Source organism: Mandrillus leucophaeus, unplaced genomic scaffold (genome assembly GCF_000951045.1).
Source record: "Mandrillus leucophaeus isolate KB7577 unplaced genomic scaffold, Mleu.le_1.0 Scaffold4, whole genome shotgun sequence".
Classification (NCBI taxonomy): domain Eukaryota; kingdom Metazoa; phylum Chordata; class Mammalia; order Primates; family Cercopithecidae; genus Mandrillus; species Mandrillus leucophaeus.
The window spans coordinates 10,648,540-10,670,809 of NW_012104253.1; the positions used below are offsets into that span (position 1 = coordinate 10,648,540).

A 22,270-nucleotide genomic window follows, 5' to 3' on the forward strand; every position below is an offset into this window, starting at 1 on the left:
GGCACAGCTTTGGTCCGCGAGGCAGCCAATCAGGTAGCTGAGTTTGCCATAGGGGCGGGACTTCCTCCGCAGGGCGCACGAGTACGTGTGTGGAGGTCCCGCCCCGGAACTGCGGTTGCTTCTGCAGCTGAGGTACAGCGGCGGTTTCTGAGGCTCCTGACCGGCGACCGACGGAGCTGCCGTGGCGTCTCCACACGGTGAGTACCAAAACGAGCGGAGCTGGAGACGACTCTAGAGAGGGGCTGAGGCCAGGAACCCGGGTTCCTGTCGCGGGTCTCTCTGCGCCGTTGGGTTCCCGGGTCCAGAGAGGGCGGCCGCCGGCCCAAGCCGTCCAACCGAGCTGCGCGCCATGGTCCCCGCGCCTTGGACTCCTTGTCTGGGCATCAGGGCCTGACGGCCTCGGCTTCTCGGTTTCGTGCGTGCGTTCGTGCCTGAGACAAAGCGAGAGCGCCGCGCGAGACCGGCGTCACGAGGAAACAGAGGCCTTTCTACTCTGCCTGACGCGCCCCGTGTCCTCGCCCGTTTCGCGTGGCACCCCCCGCCCTCTCCTCGTTGAACCCCGCGTGTTTTTTTGCCGTGGCGCAGCGGGTCCGGCGGGCACCGTGTGCGAACGTGCTCTCCTCGCCGGGCGCCATGCTCAGCGGTTTTTGACGTGCGTCACTTTTTCGTAGTGGCGTATAACGATTCTGTGGGACAAATGTCCTCGTTATTCCCGTTGTGCAGACGGGGAAATAGAGACTCAGAGATGGATACGTCCACCGCAGAGCCACAGCTGACGAGTGGTGGATCCGGATTTGAACCAAGATTTACCTTGGTCTTTTTCACGGAACCTGTTGTCTTCCTTGGGCTTTCTGAAAAGGAAAAACCTGGATCGAGTTCCACCCAAACGAGTTGGGCCTAAATGGCCATTAGGTCACTTAAAATATGATGAAAAAGCTGGATGGGTTTTAAGACGCTTGGCAAAGGAAGGGATGGTGGAGCAGGCATTTGCTCTCTCAGGCAAGGCTTGAGAAGGAAGCAAGCGCAATACGCTTTTAATAAAGCTCACCCCTCCTGCCCCCACAAGAAAAACCCCTCAGATTCTTACTCTGCCTTCAGAATGGCTTATGTGTGGCAGGCTTCATCCTCCGTGCTTTACATAATTTCCTTTATTTACACAAAATATACAACTTAGATATTGTTAGGTACTCTCCTCCCTTTTTATAGATGAGAGCACTGAAGTTCAGAGAGGAGTGGGTGGCACTATCCAAGGTCACACACGCAGTAAGTGTTGAATTTGGAATTCAAACCAGGTCTAGCTCATACGTCTTTGTTCCATCACATGTGTACCCTGTGTTTCGGGCAAAGCTGTCTGTTGTGTGGTATTTCCTTCTTTGTTCTTCTCTAGGTGGGAGCAACTGTGTGATAGCCGTCTTTGTATCCTCAGTTCTTTGTAGGGCCTAGTTGCTTAGAGAATATTTGTTGCATCAGAACCCTCTGCTTCTCAGACACCAACCTAATAGAACATGTTATCTCCTTTTCAGCAACCATGAAGTTGAAGGACACAAAATCAAGGCCAAAGGCATCAAACTATGGCAAATTTCAGACAAAGGGAATCAAAGTTGTGGGAAAATGGAAGGAAGTGAAGATTGACCCAAATATGTTTGCAGATGGACAGATGGATGATTTGGTATGCTTTGAGGAATTGACAGATTACCAGTTGGTCTCTCCTGCCAAGAATCCCTCCAGTCTCTTCTCAAAGGAGGCACCCAAGAGAAAGGCACAAACTGTTTCAGAAGAAGAAGAGGAGGGAGAGTCTAGCTCACCAAAGAAAAAGATCAAGTTGAAGAAAAGTAAAAATGTAGCAACTGAAGGAACTACTACCCAGAAAGAGGTTGAAGTCAAAGATTCTCAGCTGGAGGCCCAGGGAGATGGCATGGTTTGTGATGATCCGGAGGCTGCAGAGAAGACATCGGAAAACCTGGTCCAAACTGCTCCAAAAAAGAAGAAAAATAAAGGGAAAAAAGGTTTGGAGCCTTCTCAGAGCACTGCTGTTAAGGTGCCCAAAAAAGTGAAGACATGGATTCCTGAAGTTCATGATCAGAAGGCAGATGTGTCAGCTTGGAAGGACCTGTTTGTTCCCAGGCCGGTTCTCCGAGCACTCAGCTTTCTAGGCTTCTCTGCACCCACACCGATCCAAGCCCTGACCTTGGCACCTGCCATCCGTGACAGACTGGACATCCTTGGGGCTGCTGAGACAGGTAAGGGCAACTCCGGCCAAGGCAGGATTGCTTCTGGATTGAGCCCATAGCTACTAATAAGCCAGATAATTGGGAGAGAGAAGAATGTTGAGAACATAACCACAAAAGCAACGCTGAATAAAGGTGTTTAGAAGTCAGCCCCCTCTGGTTTGAAATACGCTCTTCCTGAATGGTACCCTAGCCATCACTTTTATCTCTGTCAGCTCTATAGACCCCATTATCAACCAAATGGAGATAACAGTTTCTACCTCTTGCATTGCTGTGAGGGTTAAATGCTACAGTAAGCTAAAGCTTACACTGTACATTGGAAGTGGTCTGCAAATGGTAGTTTCTCCTGTTCTTGAGCCTTTTCTGAATGACTCATAGGGGTAAGGTAAGGCTAAGATCAGCCTTCTGGAGAGGTAGATCTTCATGAGTATAAGGAAGAACTGTCTAATTCTCAGGAGTTGTGCAAAGGTGAAAAGGGTTGCTGCTTTGGGAGTTGGTGAATTTCTTGTCATTGGAAGGATTTGAGTGTGGTGGATAGTCATTGGGTGGATTTTATAAACAGATTCAGCTATGACGTGACTGTTAGGACTAGGCTGTGTGAGGTTCCTGCAAGACTTTTGGAAGCAACGACAGGTTGGCTTTGCTGGATAACTAGACTACTGACTTGGGGGAGGAACTAGTACTGCCTGGAACTATTGGTCTGTTTAGACCAGCAGTGTCCGTTAGAAATACATATAGTCATCTCTTGATATCCATGGAGGATTGGTTCCAGGACCTCCCTTGGATACCAAAATCCAGGGATGCTCAAGTCTGATATAAAATGGTGTAGTGCTTGCATATAAGCTATGCACATCCTCCTGTATATTTTAAATCATCTCTAAATTACTTACAATACCTCATACAATGTAGGTCTTATGTAAATTGTTACACCGTATTGTTTAGGGAATAATGACAAGAAAAGTCTGTACGGTGTTTAGTACAGATACAGTTTTTTTTTTTACCCCCTGAATATTGTCGATCCCCAAGATGCGGAACCCACGGTTACAGAACGGTGATTGTATAATGTAAAACACATGTGTAATTGAAAATTTACTAGGAGCCACATTTTTTAAAAGTTAAAAAAAACTAGTGAGATATTTTACATTTTCTTACTAAATTTTTAAGTAATAAATTACTCAAATTTTTAAACAATTTTAAAATTTTAATTAATTTTTAGTAATAAATTACTAAACTTGCAGCACATGTCAGGTTAGAGTAACTACATTTTAAGTGTTCAATAGACACGTTGTGCTTTGGGTTTCTGAAACAGTGGTCAGGAAACTCTTGATGAGGTTCTGTGACAGTCATATAGGTGGAAGAGTGAGGAACCCACAGGAAAGGGGAATGGAGATTATAACTTAGAACATTTACTGAGCATTTAAGATGTGTCATGCACTGTGTTAAGTGCTTTATGTTGATGAGGTCGGTTGTCACAACCACCCTGAGGTAAGTACCATTATTCCCATGTTACAGATGAGAAAACTCAACCTCACAGAGCATAGACAGCTTCCCTAAAATTACACGACTGAAATGGTAGTGTCTGGATTCCAGGCTATTTCTGTGTGTTGTTAAGCATTCTGCTACACTGCTTTGATATGTGCAGCAGAGTCCTGGAAATAAGTCCCTGGAAGGCAGAAACAAGGTTTATGTGAGCCATTGTGGCCAGAGATTGACATTTGAATTTATACCACAGTTCCTGTCAGGTTGTGAATCTACAAGTCCAGAATTCAAAACGACTTGGGTAAGTCATCCATTTGGGGCTGTGAACAGACCATTGCCCATGCAATAACGAATAGAACCTTAAACAATGTGGGGATTAGGGGCACCGGTCCCCCATGCAGTCAAAAATCCATGTATAATTTTGAACTCCCCCCAAACTTAAAATAGCCTATTTTTGGCTGGATGCCTTACAGATAACATAAGCAGTCTATTAGCATATATTTTGTATTATATACTTTATTTTTACAGTAACATAAAGTAGAGGAAAACTGTTACTAAAATCGTAAGGAACAGAAAATGTATTTGCTATTCATTAAATGGAAGTGGATCATCATAAATGTGTTCATCTTCATCTTTACTGTGAGCAGGCCGAGTAGAAAGAGGAGGGGTTGGTCTTGCTGTCTCAGGGGTGGCTGAGGTGGAAGAAATATGTGGTATAAGTGGACCCCCACATTCAAATTTGTGTTCAAGGGTCAACTGTATATCCATTACCCCCAAAAAGATGCCCTGGTTTTTTTTGTAATCCCTCCCTCCCTCAGTTCTTGTTCCTCCTCAGGCAACCACTGATAGGCCTTCTTAGGCGTTCTGTCACTATAAATTAATTTGCATTTTTTTCTTTCTCTCACACACACACACACACACTCTCACTCACTCTCTCTCACTCTTCTCTCTCCCCCCCCCCTTTTTTTTTTTTGGAGACGGAGTCTCACTCTGTCACCCAGGCTGGAGTACAGTGGTGCAATCTCGGCTCAGTGCAACCTCCGCCTCCCGAGTAGCTGTGCCTGCCACCATGCCCGGCTAATTTTTTTTCATAGTTTTTGTAGAGATGAGGTTTCACCATGTTGGCCAGGCTGGTGGTGAACTCCTGACCTTGTGATCCACCCACCTCAGCCTCCTAAAGTGCTGAGATTACAGGTGTGAGCCGCCACACCGGGCCCTATACTCGGTCTTTAATTTTATTTTAGACTTTTGAAATTTTAGTATTATTTCCTTGGCATTTGAATTTGCATTTCCCTAGTGACTAGCAATGTTGAGCATTTTAGCATATGCTTATTTGTCTATTCAATTATTTTACCCATTTTAAAATTGGGATGTTCTGTTGTAGAGTTTTGGGGTTCATTATGTATTCTAGATACATGTCCTTTATCAAATGTGAGATTTGCAAATTTTTCTCCCAGTTTGTGGCTCACCTTTTCATTCTCTTAACAGTGTTTTTCAAAGAGCAGAAGGTTTTATTTTTATGAAATCCAAATTAGCCTTGTCTTTTATTAATTTATGCTTTTGGTGCCTTTGGTATTTTATCTAAGAATCCTTTGCCTAACTCAAGATAACAAAGATTTCTCCTGTGTTTTGTTCTAGAAGTGTTAATAGACTTAGGTTTTATGTTTTGGTCTCCAATCCTTATTGAGTTAACTTTTATTTAGAGTGAGAAGTATGGATCAAAGTTTGTGGGTTCTTCTGCATATGGCTGTCTAATTATTCCAGCACCATTAGTTGAAAAACTATTCTTTCTCCACTGAGTTGACTTTGCGTCTTTGTTGAAAGTCTGTGACCATATAGGTGTGGGTCTTCCTCTGGAGTCGTTGTTTTCCGTTGATCTGCTTGTCTAGTCTTTATGTCAGTTTCTTACTCTCTTGGTTATACTAGCTTTATAATAAGTCTTCAAGGTAGTATAAGTCCTCTTTGTTTTTTTTGAAAGTTATTTTGACTGTTGTAGGCATTTGCCCTCCCATATGGATTTTAGAATCCGTTAATCAATTTCTACAAAAAAAGGAAGCTGATATTTGGATTGGGATTCTGTTCATTACAGAGCAAATTGAGGATAGATGACATCTTAACAATATTGAATTTTCCAGTCTATGAATATGGTATCTCTCCATTTCTTTCTCAGCAATGTTTTATAATTTTCAGTATATAGATTTTTCACATCTTATGTTAGATTTATCCTTAAGCATTTTGTATTTTTGATTCTATTGTAAATGGTAATTTAAAATTTTTTATTTCCAATTGTTTGTTGCTAATAAGTAGAAATATGATGGATTTTTGTATATTGATCTTGTGTCCTGCAACTTAGTACCACCAAGTAGTTTTCTGAGGATTCCACAGTATTTTCTGCAAAGATGATCATTATCCTGTCTTGGATGCCTTTTATTTTTCTTGTGGTATTGCAGTGGCTAACACCTTTAGCAGAATTTTGAATTGTAGTGGTAAAGTGGGCATTATTGCTTTGTTTTTGATCTTTTGGGGAAAAGATTTAGTCTTTCACCATTAAGTCTGATCTTAGCTGTAGGTTTTTTGTAGATGGTTTTTATCACGTTGAGGAAGGTCTCTTTGATTTCTCATTTGCTGAAAGGTTTTATCAGGGATGGATGTTGGATATTTTTCAAATGGTTTTTTACTGCATGTATTGAAATACGTGGTTTTTCATTTTTAGTCTGTCAGTATGATGAATGACATTTTCAAATACAAAATTAGACTGACATTCCTGGGATAAACTGAACTTGGTCACAATATACCAATGTATTTATATGTTGTTGGATTTGATTTGCTAAAATTTTGTTGAGAATTTTTGAATTTAGGTTCATGGGATATTTGTAGTTTTCTTGTAATGTTTTTGGTGTTGGAATCAGTAATATAGCTTCAGAATGATTTCTGAAGTATTCTGTTCAGTTTTCTGAAATAATTTGTATAGGATTGACATTTTATCCCCAACTTAAATGTTTGGTAGAATTCATCTGGGCCAGCACTTGTCTTTGTAGGAAGATTTTTGACTACAAATTTACTTTGTTTAATAGATTAGAGATATTTGTGTTAGTTATTTTTTTTTCTTTTTCTTTTCTTTTTTTTTTTTTGAGATGGAGTCTTGCCCTGTTGCCCAGGCTGGAGTGCAGTGGCGCGATCATGGCTCACTGCAGGCTCTGCCTCCCAGTTTCACGCCGTTCTCTTGCCCCAGCCTCCCAAGTAGCTGGGACTACAGGCGCCCGCCACCATGCCTGGCTGATTTTTTGTATTTTTAGTAGAGACGGAGTGTCACTGTGTTAGCCAGGATGGTCTGGATTACCTGACCTCGTGATCCGCCTGCCTCGGCCTCCCAAAGTGCTGGGATTACAGGTATGAGCCACTACGCCTGGCCTCTTATTTTTTTCTTGAGTGACAATTTTCTACTTGCAGTTCTACTAGTTTTTGCTTCATGTATTCTGACGATCAGTTTATGTGAATAAATGTTTTATGGATTAAAACATTAGATTGTTGTTATATCCTCTGAATGAATTGGCTTCTTATCATTATGAAATGGCCCTCTTTCTCTTCGGTAATATTTTTTGTTCTGAAATGTACTTTGATATTGATGCAGCCAGTCCAGCTTTATTGATTAATGTTAGCATGGTGTGTGTTTTTCCATAGTATTACTTTCCCTTATTTATATCTTTATATTTAATGTGAATTTCTTATAGGCAGCATATAAATGCGTCTTGCTGTTTAATCAGACAGTTTCTGTCTTTCAGTTGAATTATTGAAGCCAGGCATGGTCGCTCACATCTGTAATACCAGCATTTTGGGAGGCCAAGGCAGATGGATCACTTGAGGCCAGGAGTTCGAGACCAGCCTGGCCAACATGGCGAAACTGTCTCTACTTAAAATACAAAAAAAATAGCCGGGCATGGTGGCACGTGCCTGTAGTCCCAGATACTTGGGGGGCTGAGCCACAAGAATTGCTTGAACCCAGGGAGTGGAGGTTGCAGCGAACCGAGATCGTGCCATTGTACTCCATCCTTGGTGACAGGATCTCAAAAAAAAAAAATTATCAAGTTATTGAAATTATTTATGTTTAATGATTATTTGTAATGGCTGGGTTTACGTATTTATTTTTTGACTGATGGCATACCTGATTTATTTTTTTCACATTTCTGGTTTTTAAAATTTTCCTTTTCTGTGTTTAGATGTTTATTTTTAAAATTTATTTTTCCATAAGTTATTGGGGTACAGGTGGTATTTGGTTACATGAGCAAGTTTTTTTGTTTGTTTTTTTTTTGAGACGGAGTCTTGCTTTGTCACCCTGTCTGGAGTGCAACAGTGCGATCTCGGATCACTGCAACCTCCATCTTCCGGGATCAAGCTGTCTTCCTTCCTCAGTCTCCCAAGTAGCTGAACTATAGGCATGTGCCACCATGCCAGGCGAATTTTTGTATTTTTAGTAGAGACAGGGTTTCACCATGTTGGCCAGGCTGGTCTTGAACTCCTGAACTCAAGTGATCTGCCTGCCTCGGCCTCCCAAAGTGTTAGGATTACAGACATGAGCCACCGTGCCAGTTTAATGGTGATTTGTGAGATTTTGGTGCACTTACCACCCGAGCAATATACACTGCACCATATTTGTAGTCTTTCATCCCTCGCCCCCCTTTCATTCTTCCCCCCAAGTGCCTGGAGTCTGTTGTATCATTCTTATGCTTTTGTGTCCTCATAACTTAGTCCCGCATATCAGTGATAACTAGGATGTTTGGTTTTTCCATTCCTGAGTTACCTCGCTTAGAATAATAGTCTCCAATCTCATCCGGGTCACTGCAAATGCTGTTAATCCATTCCTTTTTATGGCTGCGTAGTATTCCGTCCTAAATATACCACAGTTTCTTTATCTACTCGTTGATTGATGGGCATTTGGGTTGGTTCCACGATTTTGCAATGTGAATTGTGCTGTTATAAACATGTGTGCAACTATCTTTTTCGTATAATGACTCCTTTTCCTCTGGGTAGATACCCAGTAGTGGGATTGCTGGATCAAATGGTAGCTCTCCTTTTAATTCTTTAAGGAATCTCCACACTGTTTTCCATAGTGGCTATACTAGTTTACTTTCCCACCAGGACGTAAAAGTGTTCCTTGTTCACCACATCCATGCCAACATCTGTTTTTTTGTTTTTGTTTTTGTTTTTGAGTCAGAGTTTCGCTCTTGTTGCCCAGGCTGGAGTGCAGTGATGCAATCTCGGCTCACTGCAACCTCTGCCTCCTGGGTTCAAGCAGTTCTTCTGCCTCAGCCTCCCGAGTAGCTGAGATTACAGGCGTGCGCCACCATGCCCGGCTAATTTTGTATTTTTAGTGGAGACGTGGTTTCTCCATGTTGGTCAGGCTGGTCTCAAACTCCTGACCTCATGTTATCTGCCCGTCTCAGCCTCCCAAAGTGCTGGGATTACAGGCATGAGCCACTGCGCCCGGCATTCATTCATTCATTCAAGTCAAAGCCTCACTCTGTTGCCCAGGCTGGAGTGCAATGGCACGATCTTGGCTCACTGCCACCTCCACCTCCTGGGTTCAAGCGATTCCCCCGCTTTAGCCTCCTTAGTAGCTGGGATTACAGGTGCCTGTCACCATGCCCGACTAATTTTTGTATTTTTAGTAGAGGTGGGGTTTCATTTGTTGGCCAGGCTGGTCTCGAACTCCTGACCTCAGGTGATCTGCCCACCTCAACCTCCCGAAGTGCTGGGATTACAGGCGTGAGCCACCGTGCCTGGCTGCCAACATCTGCTGTTTTTTGATTTTTTGATTATGGCCATTCTTGCAAGAGTAAGGTGGTATCGCATTGTGGTTTTGCTTTGCATTTCCCTGATCATTAGTGATGTTGAGCATTTTTTCATGTGTTTGCTGGCCATTTGTGTATCTTCTTTTGAGAATTGTCTTATTTATGTCCTTAGCCCACTTTTTGATGGGATTGTTTTTTTCTTACTGATTTGTTTGAGTTTGCTGTAGATTCTGGATATTAGTCCTTTGTCAGATGTATAGATTGTGAAGATTTTCTTGCACTCTGTGGGTTGTCTGTTTAGTTTGCTGACTGTTCCTTTTGCTGTACAAAAGCTCTTTAGTTTAATTAGGTCCCAGATATTTATCTTTGTTTTTATTGCATTTGCATTTGGGTTCTTGGTCAGGAAATCCTTGCCTAAGCCAATATCCAGAAGGGGTTGTCCAGTGTTATTTTCTGGAATTTATATAGTTTCAGGTCTTAGGTTTAAGTCCTTAATCCATCTTGAGTGGATTTTTGTATAACGTGAGAGATGAGGATCCAGTTTCATTCTCCTATAGGTGGCTAACTAGTTATCCCAGCACCATTTGTTGAAAAGGGTATCTTTTCCCCACTTTATGTTTTTGTTTGCTTTGTCGAAGATCAGTTGGCTGTAAGTATTTGGGTTTATTTTTGGGTTCTCTATTCTGTTCTCTTGGTCTTTGTGCCTATTTTTATACCAGTATCACTGTTTTGGTGACTATGGCCTTATAGTATAGTTTGAAGTCAGGTAGTGTGATGCTTCCAGATTTGTTCTTTTTGCTTAGTCTTGTTTTGGCTATGCAAGCTCTTTTTTAGTTCCATATGAATTTTAGAATTGTTTTTTCTAATTCTGTGAAGAATGATGGTGGTATTTTGATGGTATTGCATTGAATTTGTAGATTGCTTTTGGCAGTAGAGTCATTTTCACAATATTGATTTTACCCATCCATGAGCATGGGATGTGTTTCCATTCATTTCTGTCATCTATGATTTCCTTTAACAGTGTTTTGCAGTTTTCCTTGTGGAGGTCTTTTGATTCCTTTGTTACATTCCTAAGCATTTGGTTTTTTTTTTTTTTTTTTGGCAACTATTTTAAAAGGGATCGAGTTCTTGATTTGATTCTCCACTTGGTTGCTGTTGATGTATAGAAGAGCTACTGATTTGTGTACATTAATCTTGTATCCGGAAACTTTGCTGAATTATGAGTTCTGGGAGCTTTCTGGAGGAGTCCTTAGGATTTTCAAGGTAAACGATCATATCGTCAGCAAACAGTGCCAGTTTGACTTCCTCTTTACTGATTTGGATGCCCTTTATTTTTTTCTCTTGTCTGATTGCTCTGGCTAGGACTTCTAGGACAGTGTTGAAGAGGAGTGGTGAGAGTGGGCATCCTTGTCTTGTTCCAGTTCTCAGAGGGAATGCTTTCAACTTTTTCCCATTCAGTATTATGTTGGCTGTGGGTTTGTCGTAGAAGGCTTTTATTACATTAAGGGTGTCCCTTGTATGCAGATTTTGCTGAGAGTTTTAATTGTAAAGGGATCCTGGATTTTGTCTGATGCTTTTTCTGCATCCATTGGAATCATGTGATTTTGGTTTTTAACTCTGCTTACATGGTATAACACATTTATTGACTTGCATATGTTAAACCATTCCCACATCCCTGGCATGAAACCCACTTGATCATGGTGGATTAACTTTTTGATATGTTGTTGAATTTGGTTAGTTAGTATTTTGTTAAGGATTTTAGGATCTATGTTCATCAGGGATATCGGTCTGTAGTTTTCTTTTTTGGTTGTGTCCTTTCCTGGTTTTGGTATTAGGGTGATGCTGGCTTCGTAGAATGAATTAGGGAGGGTTCCTTCTTTCTCTATCTTGTAGAATAGTGTCAAAAGGATTGGGAACAGTTCTTCTTTGAATGTCTGGTAGAATTCTACTGCAAAACCTTCTGGTGCTGGACTTGTTTTTGTTGGTAGTTTTTTAATTACCATTTCAGTCTTGCTGGTTATTATTGGTCTGTTCAGGGTATCTGATTCTTCCTGACTTAAGCTAGGAGGGTTGTTTTTTTCCCAGGAATTTATCCATCTCTTCTAGGTTTTCTAGTTTATCTATGTGAAGGTGTTCATAGGAGCCTCGAATGATCTTTTGTAATTTCAGTAGTGTCAGTTGTAATAGCTCCTGTTTCGTTTTTTAGTGAGGTTATTTTGATTTTCTCTCTTCTTTCTTAGTTAATCTTGCTAATGGTCTATCAATTTTATTTATCTTTTCAAAGAACCAACTTTTTGTTTCATTTATCTTTTGTTTGTTTGTTTGTTTCAATTTCATTTAGTTCTGCTCTGATCTTGGTTATTTCCTTTCTTCTATTGGGTTTGGGTTTGGTTTGTTCTTGTTTCTCTAGCTCCTTGAAGTGTGACCTTAGATTGCCTGTTTGTGCTCTTTCAGACTTACTGATGTAGCCGTTTAGGGCTATGAACTTTCCTCTTAGTGTCACCTTTGCTGTATCCTAGAGGTTTTGATATGTTGTGTCGTTATTGTCATTCAGTTTGAAGAATCTTTAAATTTCCATCTTGATTTTGTTTTTGACCCAATGCTCATTCAGGAGCAGGTTATTTAATTTTCATGTATTTGCATGGTTTTGAAGGTTCCTTTTAGAGTTGATTTCCAGTTTTATTCCACTGTGGTCTGAGAGAGTGCTTGATGTCATTTCACTTTTCTTAAATTTATTGAGGCTCGTTTTATGGCCTGTAATATGGTCTGTCTTGGAGAAAATTCCATGCACTATTGAATAGAAGTGTATTCTGCGGTTGTTGGATGAAATGTTCTGTATATATCTGTTAAGTCCATTTGTTCCAAGGTGTAGTTTAAATCCATTGTTTCTTTGTTGACTTTCTGTCTTGATGACTTGTCTAGTGCTGTCAGTGGAGTATTGAAGTCCCCCACTATTATTGTGTTGCTGTCTGTCTCATTTCTTGGGTTTGTTAGTAATTGTTTTGTAAATTTGTGAGCTCCAGTGTTAGGTGCATATATGTTTAGGATTGTGATATTTTCCTGTTGGACAAGGCCTTTTGCCATTATATAATGTCCCTCTTTGTCTGTTTTAAGCACTGTTGCTTTACGGTTTGTTTTGTCTAATATAAGAATAGCTACCCCTGCTTGCTTTTGGTGTCCATTTGCATGAAATGCCTTTTTCCACCCTTTTACTTTAAGTTTATGTGAGTCCTTATGTGTTAGATGAGTCTCCTGAAGGCAGCAGATAGTTGGTTGATGAGTTCTTATCCATTCTGCAGTTCTTTATCTTTTAAGTGGAGCATATAGGCCATTTCCATTCAATGTTAGTATTGAAATGTGAGGTACCCTTGCGTTCATCATGCTCTTTATTGCCTGTGTACTTTAGTTTTGTTTTTTCTTTTTACTTTTTAACTTGTATTTCTGCGTCCTGTGTGATTTTTACTTTATACTTTAAAGAGGTTGTTCTGATTTGATACATTTCCAGGGTTTGTTTCAAGATTTAGAGCTCCTTTTAGCAGTTCTTATTATAGTGGTGGCTTGGTAAGTGGCAAATTCTCTCAGCATTTGTTTATCTGAAAGCGGTTGTTTATTTTGTGTATCTTTCCTTCATATATGATGCTTAGTTTTGCTGGATACAAAATTCTTGGTTGAAGATTGTTTTGTTTGAGGAGGTTGAAGATAGGGCCCCAGTCCCTTCTAGCTTGTAGGGTTTCTCCTGAGATGTCTGCTGTTAATCAAATAGGTTTTCCTTTATAGGTTATCTGGTGCTTCTGTGTCACAGCTCTTAAAATTCTTTCCTTCATCTTAACTTTGTATAACCTGATGACAATGTGCCTAGGCGACGATCTTTTTGCAGTGAATTTCCCAGGTGTTCTTTGTGCTTCTTTTATTTGGATATCTAGGTCTCTAGCAAGGCTGGAGAAGTTTTCCTCAATTATTCTCCCAAATATGTTTTCCAAGCTTTTGGCATTCTCTTCTTCCTCAGGTATACCAATTATTCTTAGGTTTGGTCATTTAACATAATCCCAGACTTCTTAGAGCCTTTGTTCATTTTTTCTTATTCTTTTTTCTTTGTCTTTCTTGGATTGGGTTAATTTGAAGACCTTGTCTTTGAGCTCTGAATTTCTTCTACTTGTTCAGTTCTATTGCTGAGACTTTCCACAGCATTTCGCATTTCTAAAAGTATGTCCAGAATTTCCTTTTTATTGTTCTGCCTTTATGTATTTCCTCTAATATTTCTCCCTCCACTTCTTGTATCATTTTTTGGATTTCCTTGCATTGAGGCTTTACCTTTCTCTGGTCCCTCCCTGATTAGCTTAATAACTAACATCCTGAATTCTTTTTCAGGTAAGTCGGGGATTTCTTCTTGGTTTGGATCCATTGCTGGTGAACTAGTGTGATTTTTTTTTTTGGTGGGGGGTGGTGTTGAAGAGCCCCGTTTTGTCATATTACCAGGGTTGGTTTTCTGGTTCCTTCTCATTTGGTAGAAGAGGGAAGGTCTAGGGCTGAAGGCTGTTATTCAGGTTCTTTTGTCCCATGGGGTGTTCCCTTGATGTAGTACTCTCCCCCTTTTCCTATGGATGTGGCTTCCTGTGAGCCAAACTGCAGTGATTGTTGTCTGTCTTCTGGGTCAAGCCACCCAGCAAGCCTACCCGGCTCTGGGCTAGTACTGGGGGTTGTCTGCACAGAGTCCTGTGATGTTAACCGGCTATGGGGATCTCAGCCATGGATACCAGCGCTTGCTCCAGTGGAGATGGCAGAGGATGCATTGTACTCTGTGAGGGTCCTTAGCTTTGGTAGTTTAATGCTCTATTTTTGTGTTGGTTGGCCTCCTGCCAGGAGGTAGCACTTTCCAGAAAGCATCAGCTATAGTGTGGAGAGGGACCAGCGGTGGGTGGGGCCCTAGAACTCCCAAGATTATATGCCCTTTGTCTTCCGCCACCAAGGTGGATAGGGAAGGACCGTCAGGTGGGGGCAGGTCTACGCCTGCTCAGACTTTCCTTGGGTGGGTCTTGCTGTGGCTGTTTTGGGGATGGGGGTAAGATTCCCAGGTCACTGGAGTTGTGTACCTAGGAGGATTATGGCTACCTCTGGTGAGTCATGCAGGTTGTCAGGGAAATGGGGGAAAGCCGGCAGTCACAGGCCTCACCCAGCTCCCAGCTCCCTCACAAACTGAAGGGCAGGTCTCACTCCCACCATATCTTCCCCAACAGCCCCTGTCTGTTTCCAGGGGGAGGGCTTGAAAACTTGCCCAAGGCTATCCACTTTCCAGCTGTGAAAGAAAAGGGCTTTAGTTCTTCCCCTGCCTGTGAAGTCTGGATTCCTGCCCTCCCCCCAAGTTCTGGCCAGGAGGCTTCTGGTCCTCTTCAGATTGTTACATCAAATTGTTACAGAGTTTGGCTACAGAATGCCTTCTTTCTGTGGAGTTTTACCCCCTGCTCCTCTGGCCACCTGCTAAATGGATCCCTGTGGTGCCAGGCAGGAATGGGCTGCTTGGGAGCCCAGCGAGCTCCCAGGGCCTTTCTGCTGCTTCCCCTACCCCTGTATTTCGCTCAGCTCTCTAACTTGACTCAGGTTCAGGTAAAGTCAGAAACTTCTCCCGCAAACGGACCTTCAGCTTCTCCAGTGGGGGTGTGCGTTTGGGAGAGGAGGGTCTCCCTCCTCTCCGCATTTGGGGCACTCACAGTATTTGGGGGTCTCCTGGGTCCTGCAGGAGCAGTCCACTTCCTTCAGAGGGTCTGTGGGTCTTCTTGGGATTACTGGTTTGTTCTTGCAGTCAGTCTGGAGCTAAAACTCACAGTGCGAGCCTCCGCTTACTGCTCTTTCAGGAGCTGCAATCTAGTTCTGCCTCCTGGGAGCCACATCAATGGTTGGGTTTAAATCTGTTACTTTTCTATTAGTCCCAGCTCTTCTTCGTTTCCTTCTTTGGCACTGAATTGTGTGTGTGTGTATGTGTGTGTGAATTCTGTTCAATTCAGGCACTATCTACCTAGGGTTAGTGTCATTCCTTACCAGGTTAAGGGCTCAGCTCACAAGGTTGCGCCCATTAATGATGCTCATCACAAATACTGGTACTTCTGATCAGCTTGGCTACAAATTGGGTATTCCCACAACACCTTCCTCAGGTTCAACACTTTGCTATGCCTGACAGAACTCAGGGAAACACTTTACTTGCATTTAACAATTTATTATAAAAGATGTAACTGAGAAACAGCCAGATGGATGAGATGACTAGGGAAGGGTATGGGGTGGGGTTGGAAGTCAGGAGAGATAGGGCATGGAGTTTCCATCGTCCCTGGGGGGACCACCCAGGAATCTCTCCGAACTCCATTGTTTAGAGATTTTGTGGAGTTTCCATTGCATAGGCATGATTGATAATTGATTAAATCATTGGTTGTTAGTGACTGAGCTCAGTCTCCAGTCCCTTCTTCCCTCCCTGAAGGTTATTGGGGAGAGGCAGCTGAAAGTCTCACAAGGTTTTATATCAGCAACTGAGGACTAAGACCAAATATTTCAACAAAAGATACTCCTATCACTCAGAAAGTTACAAGGCTCTTAGAAGCACTGTGTCAAGAACTAGGGACAGAGACTATAATATATATATATATGTATATGCATAGATACCGTTTTATCTTTTTTGTTGTCTTATTAACTATAATTCTTACGTCTTTTTAGTGATTGTTTTGGGGTCATAGTATATATCTTTAATTTTATTATAGTTTACCTTCAAGTAATTTACTACTTCACGTACAACATAAGAATCTTACAAGAATATATTTGTTTCTCTCCTCCTTTGTGGTTTTTGTTGTATACTTCATATGTTTTAGAGATTCCAGAATACATTTTTATTATCTTTGCTTTAAACAATTGTTTTTAAAGATGTTTAAATAAGAAAAATAAGGGGTTTTGGGTTTTTGTTTGTTTTTAGAGACAGTGTCTCCCTCTGTCACCCATGCTAGAGTGCAGTGGCATGATCATGGCTCACTGCAGCCTCAACCTCCTGTGCTCAAACAATCCTCCTGCCTCAGCCTCCCAAGTTATGAAGACTACAGGAGTGTGCCACCATGTCTGGCAATTTTTTTTTTAAAGATGGGAGTCTTACTATGTTGCCCAGGCTGGTCTTGATCCTCCCACCTAGACCTTCCAAAGTGTTGGGATTGCAGGCATGAGCCACCATGCCTGGCCATAAAAAGTTTTTAAATATTTACCTACGTAGTTACTGTTTCGGTTGCTCATTATTTCTTTGGGTACATCCAGATTTTCATTTTATATTATCTTTTCAATTGCATGAAAGACTAATATTTCTGATAGCTCACATTTGCTGCTGGTGAATTATTTCAGGTTTTATATGCCTAAAGTCTTTATTTCACATTTTGTTTTGAGAGAGAGTTTTGCTGGGTGTAGAGTTACAGATTGTCAGGTTTGTTTTTTTGTTTTTTTGGTTTTTTTTGTCTGTAGGCATTCAAATAAAAAATATTGCTACACTGTCTTCTGGCTTTTAGTTGTTTCTGATAAAAAGCCTGCTGTTCTTCTTATCGAGAGTTTTATGTGTTTTTGCTCTCTTTTTTCCTTATAGTATCTTATTTTTGTGTGTGTGGTAATTTTTTACTGAGAGCTGCTTGTTTCCTTTGCAAATTGTGAAAATTTTTGGAGATCTATAATAATGGTTTCTCCATTGAGAAAGCATTTATTGGCTTCTGCCTAGGGCATTATCACTTTGGAACTTCTTTAAATTCTCAGTCTGAGATGTTTTGTTTTAACCACCCAGATGATTTGGACTCTGTGTACATTCAAAGACCAGTTTGAAAATGTTCAGACATAGACAAAAGTTTTATATTTACGTTTTCTGAAAACTTGAGAAAATTTTCTTTTACTCCCTCCTTTCTCACCAAAGAAAAGTCTTGGGAAAGTGTTGTGTAGATTACTGCTTCCCACTCCTCACAAAAACAACACATACACCCAAAACTTGCCCTTTATCTCTTTATTTTTTCATTTCTTGGACATTTCATTTCTTGGACAATTCATTACTGGTGACCTAAGACCTCAGTGCTAGCCTGCCATACTTTTTTTCCTCAGTTTCTAATTTACTTGTGCCTTCTGGTTCCATCTGGGGAAATCTGTGTAGAGTGGAGGAGCTTTGGGTCAGTCAGGGTGGCACTTGGCTACCTTATTCTGTGCAAAAGAATGAATTCCAGACTAAAGTATGTTCATCTGTTGATTCACACTGTTTTTATTTTGTTTTATTTTTTACTTTTAAGGAAGTGGGAAAACTCTTGCCTTTGCCATCCCAGTGATTCATGCAGTATTGCAGTGGCAGAAGAGGAATGCTGCCCCTCCTCCAAGTAACACTGACGCATCACCTGGAGAGACCAGAACTGAGGCCGGAGCTGAGACTGGATCACCAGGCAAGGCTGAAGCTGAGTCTGGAGCATTGCCTGATGATACTATAATTGAGAGTGAAGCACTGCCCAGTGATACTGCAGCCGAGGCCAGAGCCAAGACTGGAGGCACTGGCTCAGACCAGGCATTGCTCTTTGGTGACGATGATGCTGGTGAAGGGCCTTCTTCCCTGATCAGGGAGAAGCCTGTTCCCAAACAGAATGAGAATGAGGAGGAAAATCTTGATAAAGAGCAGACTGGAAATCTAAAACAAGAGTTGGATGACAAAAGCGCCACCTGTAAGGCATATCCAAAGCGTCCTCTGCTTGGACTGGTTCTGACTCCCACTCGAGAGCTGGCTGTCCAGGTCAAACAGCACATTGATGCTGTGGCCAGGTTTACAGGTGAGGTTTAGTTCCATTTAATAAATCCTTTCTAGGCAAATCCCAAATGCTCATTGGTAAAGATGAATGAGCTGTGGCTCCTGCCCTCTAGGGTAAGCCATTCTCATCTGTGAGCCAGACAATTAAGCCCTAGAGAACATTGATTGAGTGACATTTTTTCAGTTCCCTCAAGGATAATACATAGTTGGTGCCATTGTAGATGCATAGGAAATTTATTAGATACAGTAGATGCTCAGGGCAGGGATTAGCAAACTGTGGTTTTGTAAATAAAGTTTTACTGGAATACACCCACACCCATTTGGTTTTATATTGTCTGTGGTTAGTTTTGTACTACAAAGGGGAAGTTGAATAGAGTTAATAGTTGTGACAGAGACCATCTGGCCTATGAGGCCAGTAATGTTTACTAGTGACCCTTTCAGAAAAAGTTGGCTGATCCCTGCTATAAGCAGTTAGGATTTAATTCTCTCAGGGAATTCACTCTGGGAAGGTCTTCACTCTGGGAATTTTAATTTTATAATAGAAGCAGTTAATTACCAAATTATTACTATTGCTAAGCCCTTTACCTGCATGATACTATGAGAACTTCTCCATCAGAGAAGAAAACAACAGGGCATTAGAGGACCTTTCAGAATAATTATAATTGAGGGAAATAGGAAAGGTATAGCACAGCTGCAGCTCATATTCCCCCCAGCATTATGGTGCACCAGTGCTCAGTTTTCCCAGAGCTTTGGAGGTAAGCATACCTAGGTTCAAATTCATCCTCTTTGGTGTGGTTGGAGGGGAGGGAGCAGGAAAGAAATGAGGTTGAAGAAGTAGGGCCCAGATCACAGAAGACTTGGTAAGCCCTGTAGGAGTGGCACCAACAGTCTGGCCAGGCCTGCTCTTTTAGCAATGCTCTAGAGCATTACACTGTGCTGATGACTGTCTCTGGTAATCTGGGGTGCCTGTGTCAGCCATGTAAGAAAATGATCACCCAGACTGAATGAGTGTCCCTTATGTTTTCTGTCCCATAGGAATTAAAACTGCTATTTTGGTTGGTGGAATGTCCACGCAGAAACAGCAGAGGATGCTGAGCCGTCGTCCTGAGATTGTGGTTGCCACTCCAGGCCGGCTGTGGGAATTAATTAAAGAAAAGCATTATCATTTGAGGAACCTTCGGCAGCTCAGGTAATAGATGGTACTTCTCTTTTCCCCCTCACTGCCTTTTCTGAAATGAGCTTCAGGTGACGTGGTGTGGGCAATGCCTTCTTCCCATTGCAGAATGCTATGGTGTGGTATCATCCAGACCCTGGCCTTTAGAAAGCCAAGAGTGCATGAGGGAGAGTAGTTGAGGCCCCGATGTGGTGGTGGTAGTGGTGTGTGTATGTGTGTGTGTAGGATGAGAGTAGGGTGTGCTGTAGATGATTCCTCTTAACCTGTGTGTGTGTGTGTGTGTGTGTGTGTGTGTGTAGGATGAGAGTAGGGTGTGCTGTAGATGATTCCTCTTAACCTGCCAAGAGTGCATGAGGGAGAGTAGTTGAGGCCCCGATGTGGTGGTGGTAGTGGTGTGTGTGTGTGTGTGTGTGTGTGTGTGTGTGTGTGTGTGTAGGATGAGAGTAGGGTGTGTTGTAGATGATTCCTCTTAACCTGCTACTGACTGATGATATGGGTCTCTCTGGATCTGCAGGTGCCTGGTGGTGGATGAGGCTGACCGGATGGTTGAGAAAGGTCATTTTGCTGAGCTCTCACAGTTGCTAGAGATGCTCAATGACTCCCAATACAACCCAAAGAGACAAACGCTTGTTTTTTCTGCCACGCTCACCCTGGTGCATCAGGCTCCTGCTCGAATCCTTCATAAGAAGCACACCAAGAAAATGGACAAGACAGCCAAACTTGACCTTCTTATGCAGAAAATTGGCATGAGGGGCAAGCCCAAGGTCGTTGACCTCACAAGGAATGAGGCCACGGTGGAGACGCTAACAGAGACCAAGATCCATTGTGAGACTGATGAGAAAGACTTCTACTTGTACTACTTCCTTATGCAGTATCCAGGCCGCAGCTTAGTGTTTGCCAACAGCATCTCCTGCATCAAACGCCTCTCTGGGCTCCTCAAAGTCCTTGATATCATGCCCTTGACCCTACATGCCTGTATGCACCAGAAGCAGAGGCTCAGAAACCTGGAGCAGTTTGCCCGTCTGGAAGAGTAAGTTAGGACTGTCCCCAGAGGCTTAACCTCTAGTTAGTTACTGGGGTAAAAGGGGTCAGGATGGTGGGGAAATGGTAGAAAAGCCACCTTCTGTCATAGGGGCCTTATCTCAGTAGTAGGTAGCCTTTTTTTTCTTTTGCACAGCATTTGGCAAGGTTACTCTTTTAGTGGATTTGGTTGCTGTTAAATGCCATACAGAAGCTTCAATACTAATGAATATGGGTGACAATACATAATATTGAATATATAGACAATAGATTAGGTCCTATGCTGGCACTTTAGATTCAGAATCACATTCAGTTACTCTCCTAACATCCTTAAGAGGAAGCAGAATAGATTCATGGTTAAGAGCACAGATCCTGGAACCAGAATGCCTGAAATCAAATCCTAGCTGTGTCACTCCTTAGGTGGTCAAGTTATTTAACTTCTCTGTAATTTAATTTTCTCATTTTTGGGATAATAATAGAACCCATTATAGGGTTGTTATGAGGATTAAGTGATTGTAAATTCATGCGTGTAAAGTATTTAGAACAGTCTCTAGCATATAGTATATGTATATTGCTAAATGTTAGCTTTAATAATTTCTTCTTCTATTACTACTTATTACCATTATCACTATTCTCATTTATAGATGAAGAAATGAGGTCTAGAAAAGCCAATCAGTCTGCCCAAGGTTTCTCTGCCTGGAAGTGGTAGAACTAGGCCTCAGACAAGCCTGTTGGACCTCAGAGCCCATGCTGTGTCTCATTCCTGATGTCTTTGTCCACCTGCCTTTGGACCAGGCTGATGCTCAGGGAGTGGGGTCCAGATTGTCAAGATGAGGGCCTGGGAAGTTGAGGCAGACTATAAAGTGTCCTTTGCTAGTGTTTTGTCAGGTCACAGGGTAGTTAGTTTTTAGAACAAGTGTTTGATTTACTTGTTTTAAAAAATTGGTAAGTAGTATCAGTGGTTTACTGAGATTAGCTTAGAACAAGGCTTGGCAAACTATAGCCCTCGTGCCAAGTCTTCCTTGCTGCCTTTTTTTTTCCTTTTTGAGATGGGGTCTTGCTGTGTTGCCCAGGTTAGACTTGAACTCACGGGCTCAAACAATCCCACCTTAGCATCCTAAGTAGCTAGGACTACCAATGCATGCCATCACACCTGGCTGCCGCCTGTTTTTTAGTAGATGTTTTACTGGAACACAGCAAAACCCATTTATGTATTGTCAGTATCTGCTTTTGCGACAGAGTTGAATAGTTGCCATGGAGACTATGTTTTTCACAAAGCTGGAAATGCTCTCTGGCTCTTTACAGAAAAAGTTTGCTGATCTTGACCCAGAGCAGTAGTTTAATGTTTTACAAACTAGGATTTGCATTGCGTTTCCCGGCCTCAGCTCAGAAATGCAGGGAGTGAGGATCCTGAAGGGCCAGAATCTTATGTTTTGAAGCACCTCAAGTACTTTTGACTTTCCATGAACCACACATTGAGAAACATCATCCAACACATTTATCAAGTGATTACAATGAACCAGATGTTGTTTCTATGTGGTAGTTATACAGCAGTGAGTAATGCAAAGTCCTTGCTCTCATGGAGCTTACATTCTAGTAGAGGGAGATAATAAATTGCAAAGTAAGTCCACAGTGTACCAAGTGATCCTAAGAAGTAAATCGAGCAAGGGTTGGAGAAAAGAGATTGGGTATGTGTGGTCAGGGAGGCTTCTCTGATGAAGTGAAAATTGAGCAGAGAGCTGAAGAAAGTAATGAAGTGAGTCATATGGATATTTGAGGCAAGACCCTTTAAGGCCTA

General features: G+C 41.9%; 1 protein-coding gene across 1 annotated transcript in view; it reads left to right on the plus strand.

Moving 5' to 3' along the window:
* Positions 1 to 70: 70 nt before the first annotated feature.
* DDX24 (DEAD (Asp-Glu-Ala-Asp) box helicase 24) overlaps positions 71 to 22,270 on the plus strand; it is a 29,561-nt gene continuing 7,361 nt past the window's right edge. The window contains exons 1-5 of the mRNA XM_011991723.1: positions 71 to 197; positions 1,524 to 2,240; positions 17,776 to 18,300; positions 19,314 to 19,467; positions 19,967 to 20,482. Coding sequence (XP_011847113.1) covers positions 1,529 to 2,240; positions 17,776 to 18,300; positions 19,314 to 19,467; positions 19,967 to 20,482 — 1,907 coding nt within the window. The 5' untranslated portion in view covers positions 71 to 197; positions 1,524 to 1,528. The remainder of the gene's footprint in view (positions 198 to 1,523; positions 2,241 to 17,775; positions 18,301 to 19,313; positions 19,468 to 19,966; positions 20,483 to 22,270) is intronic.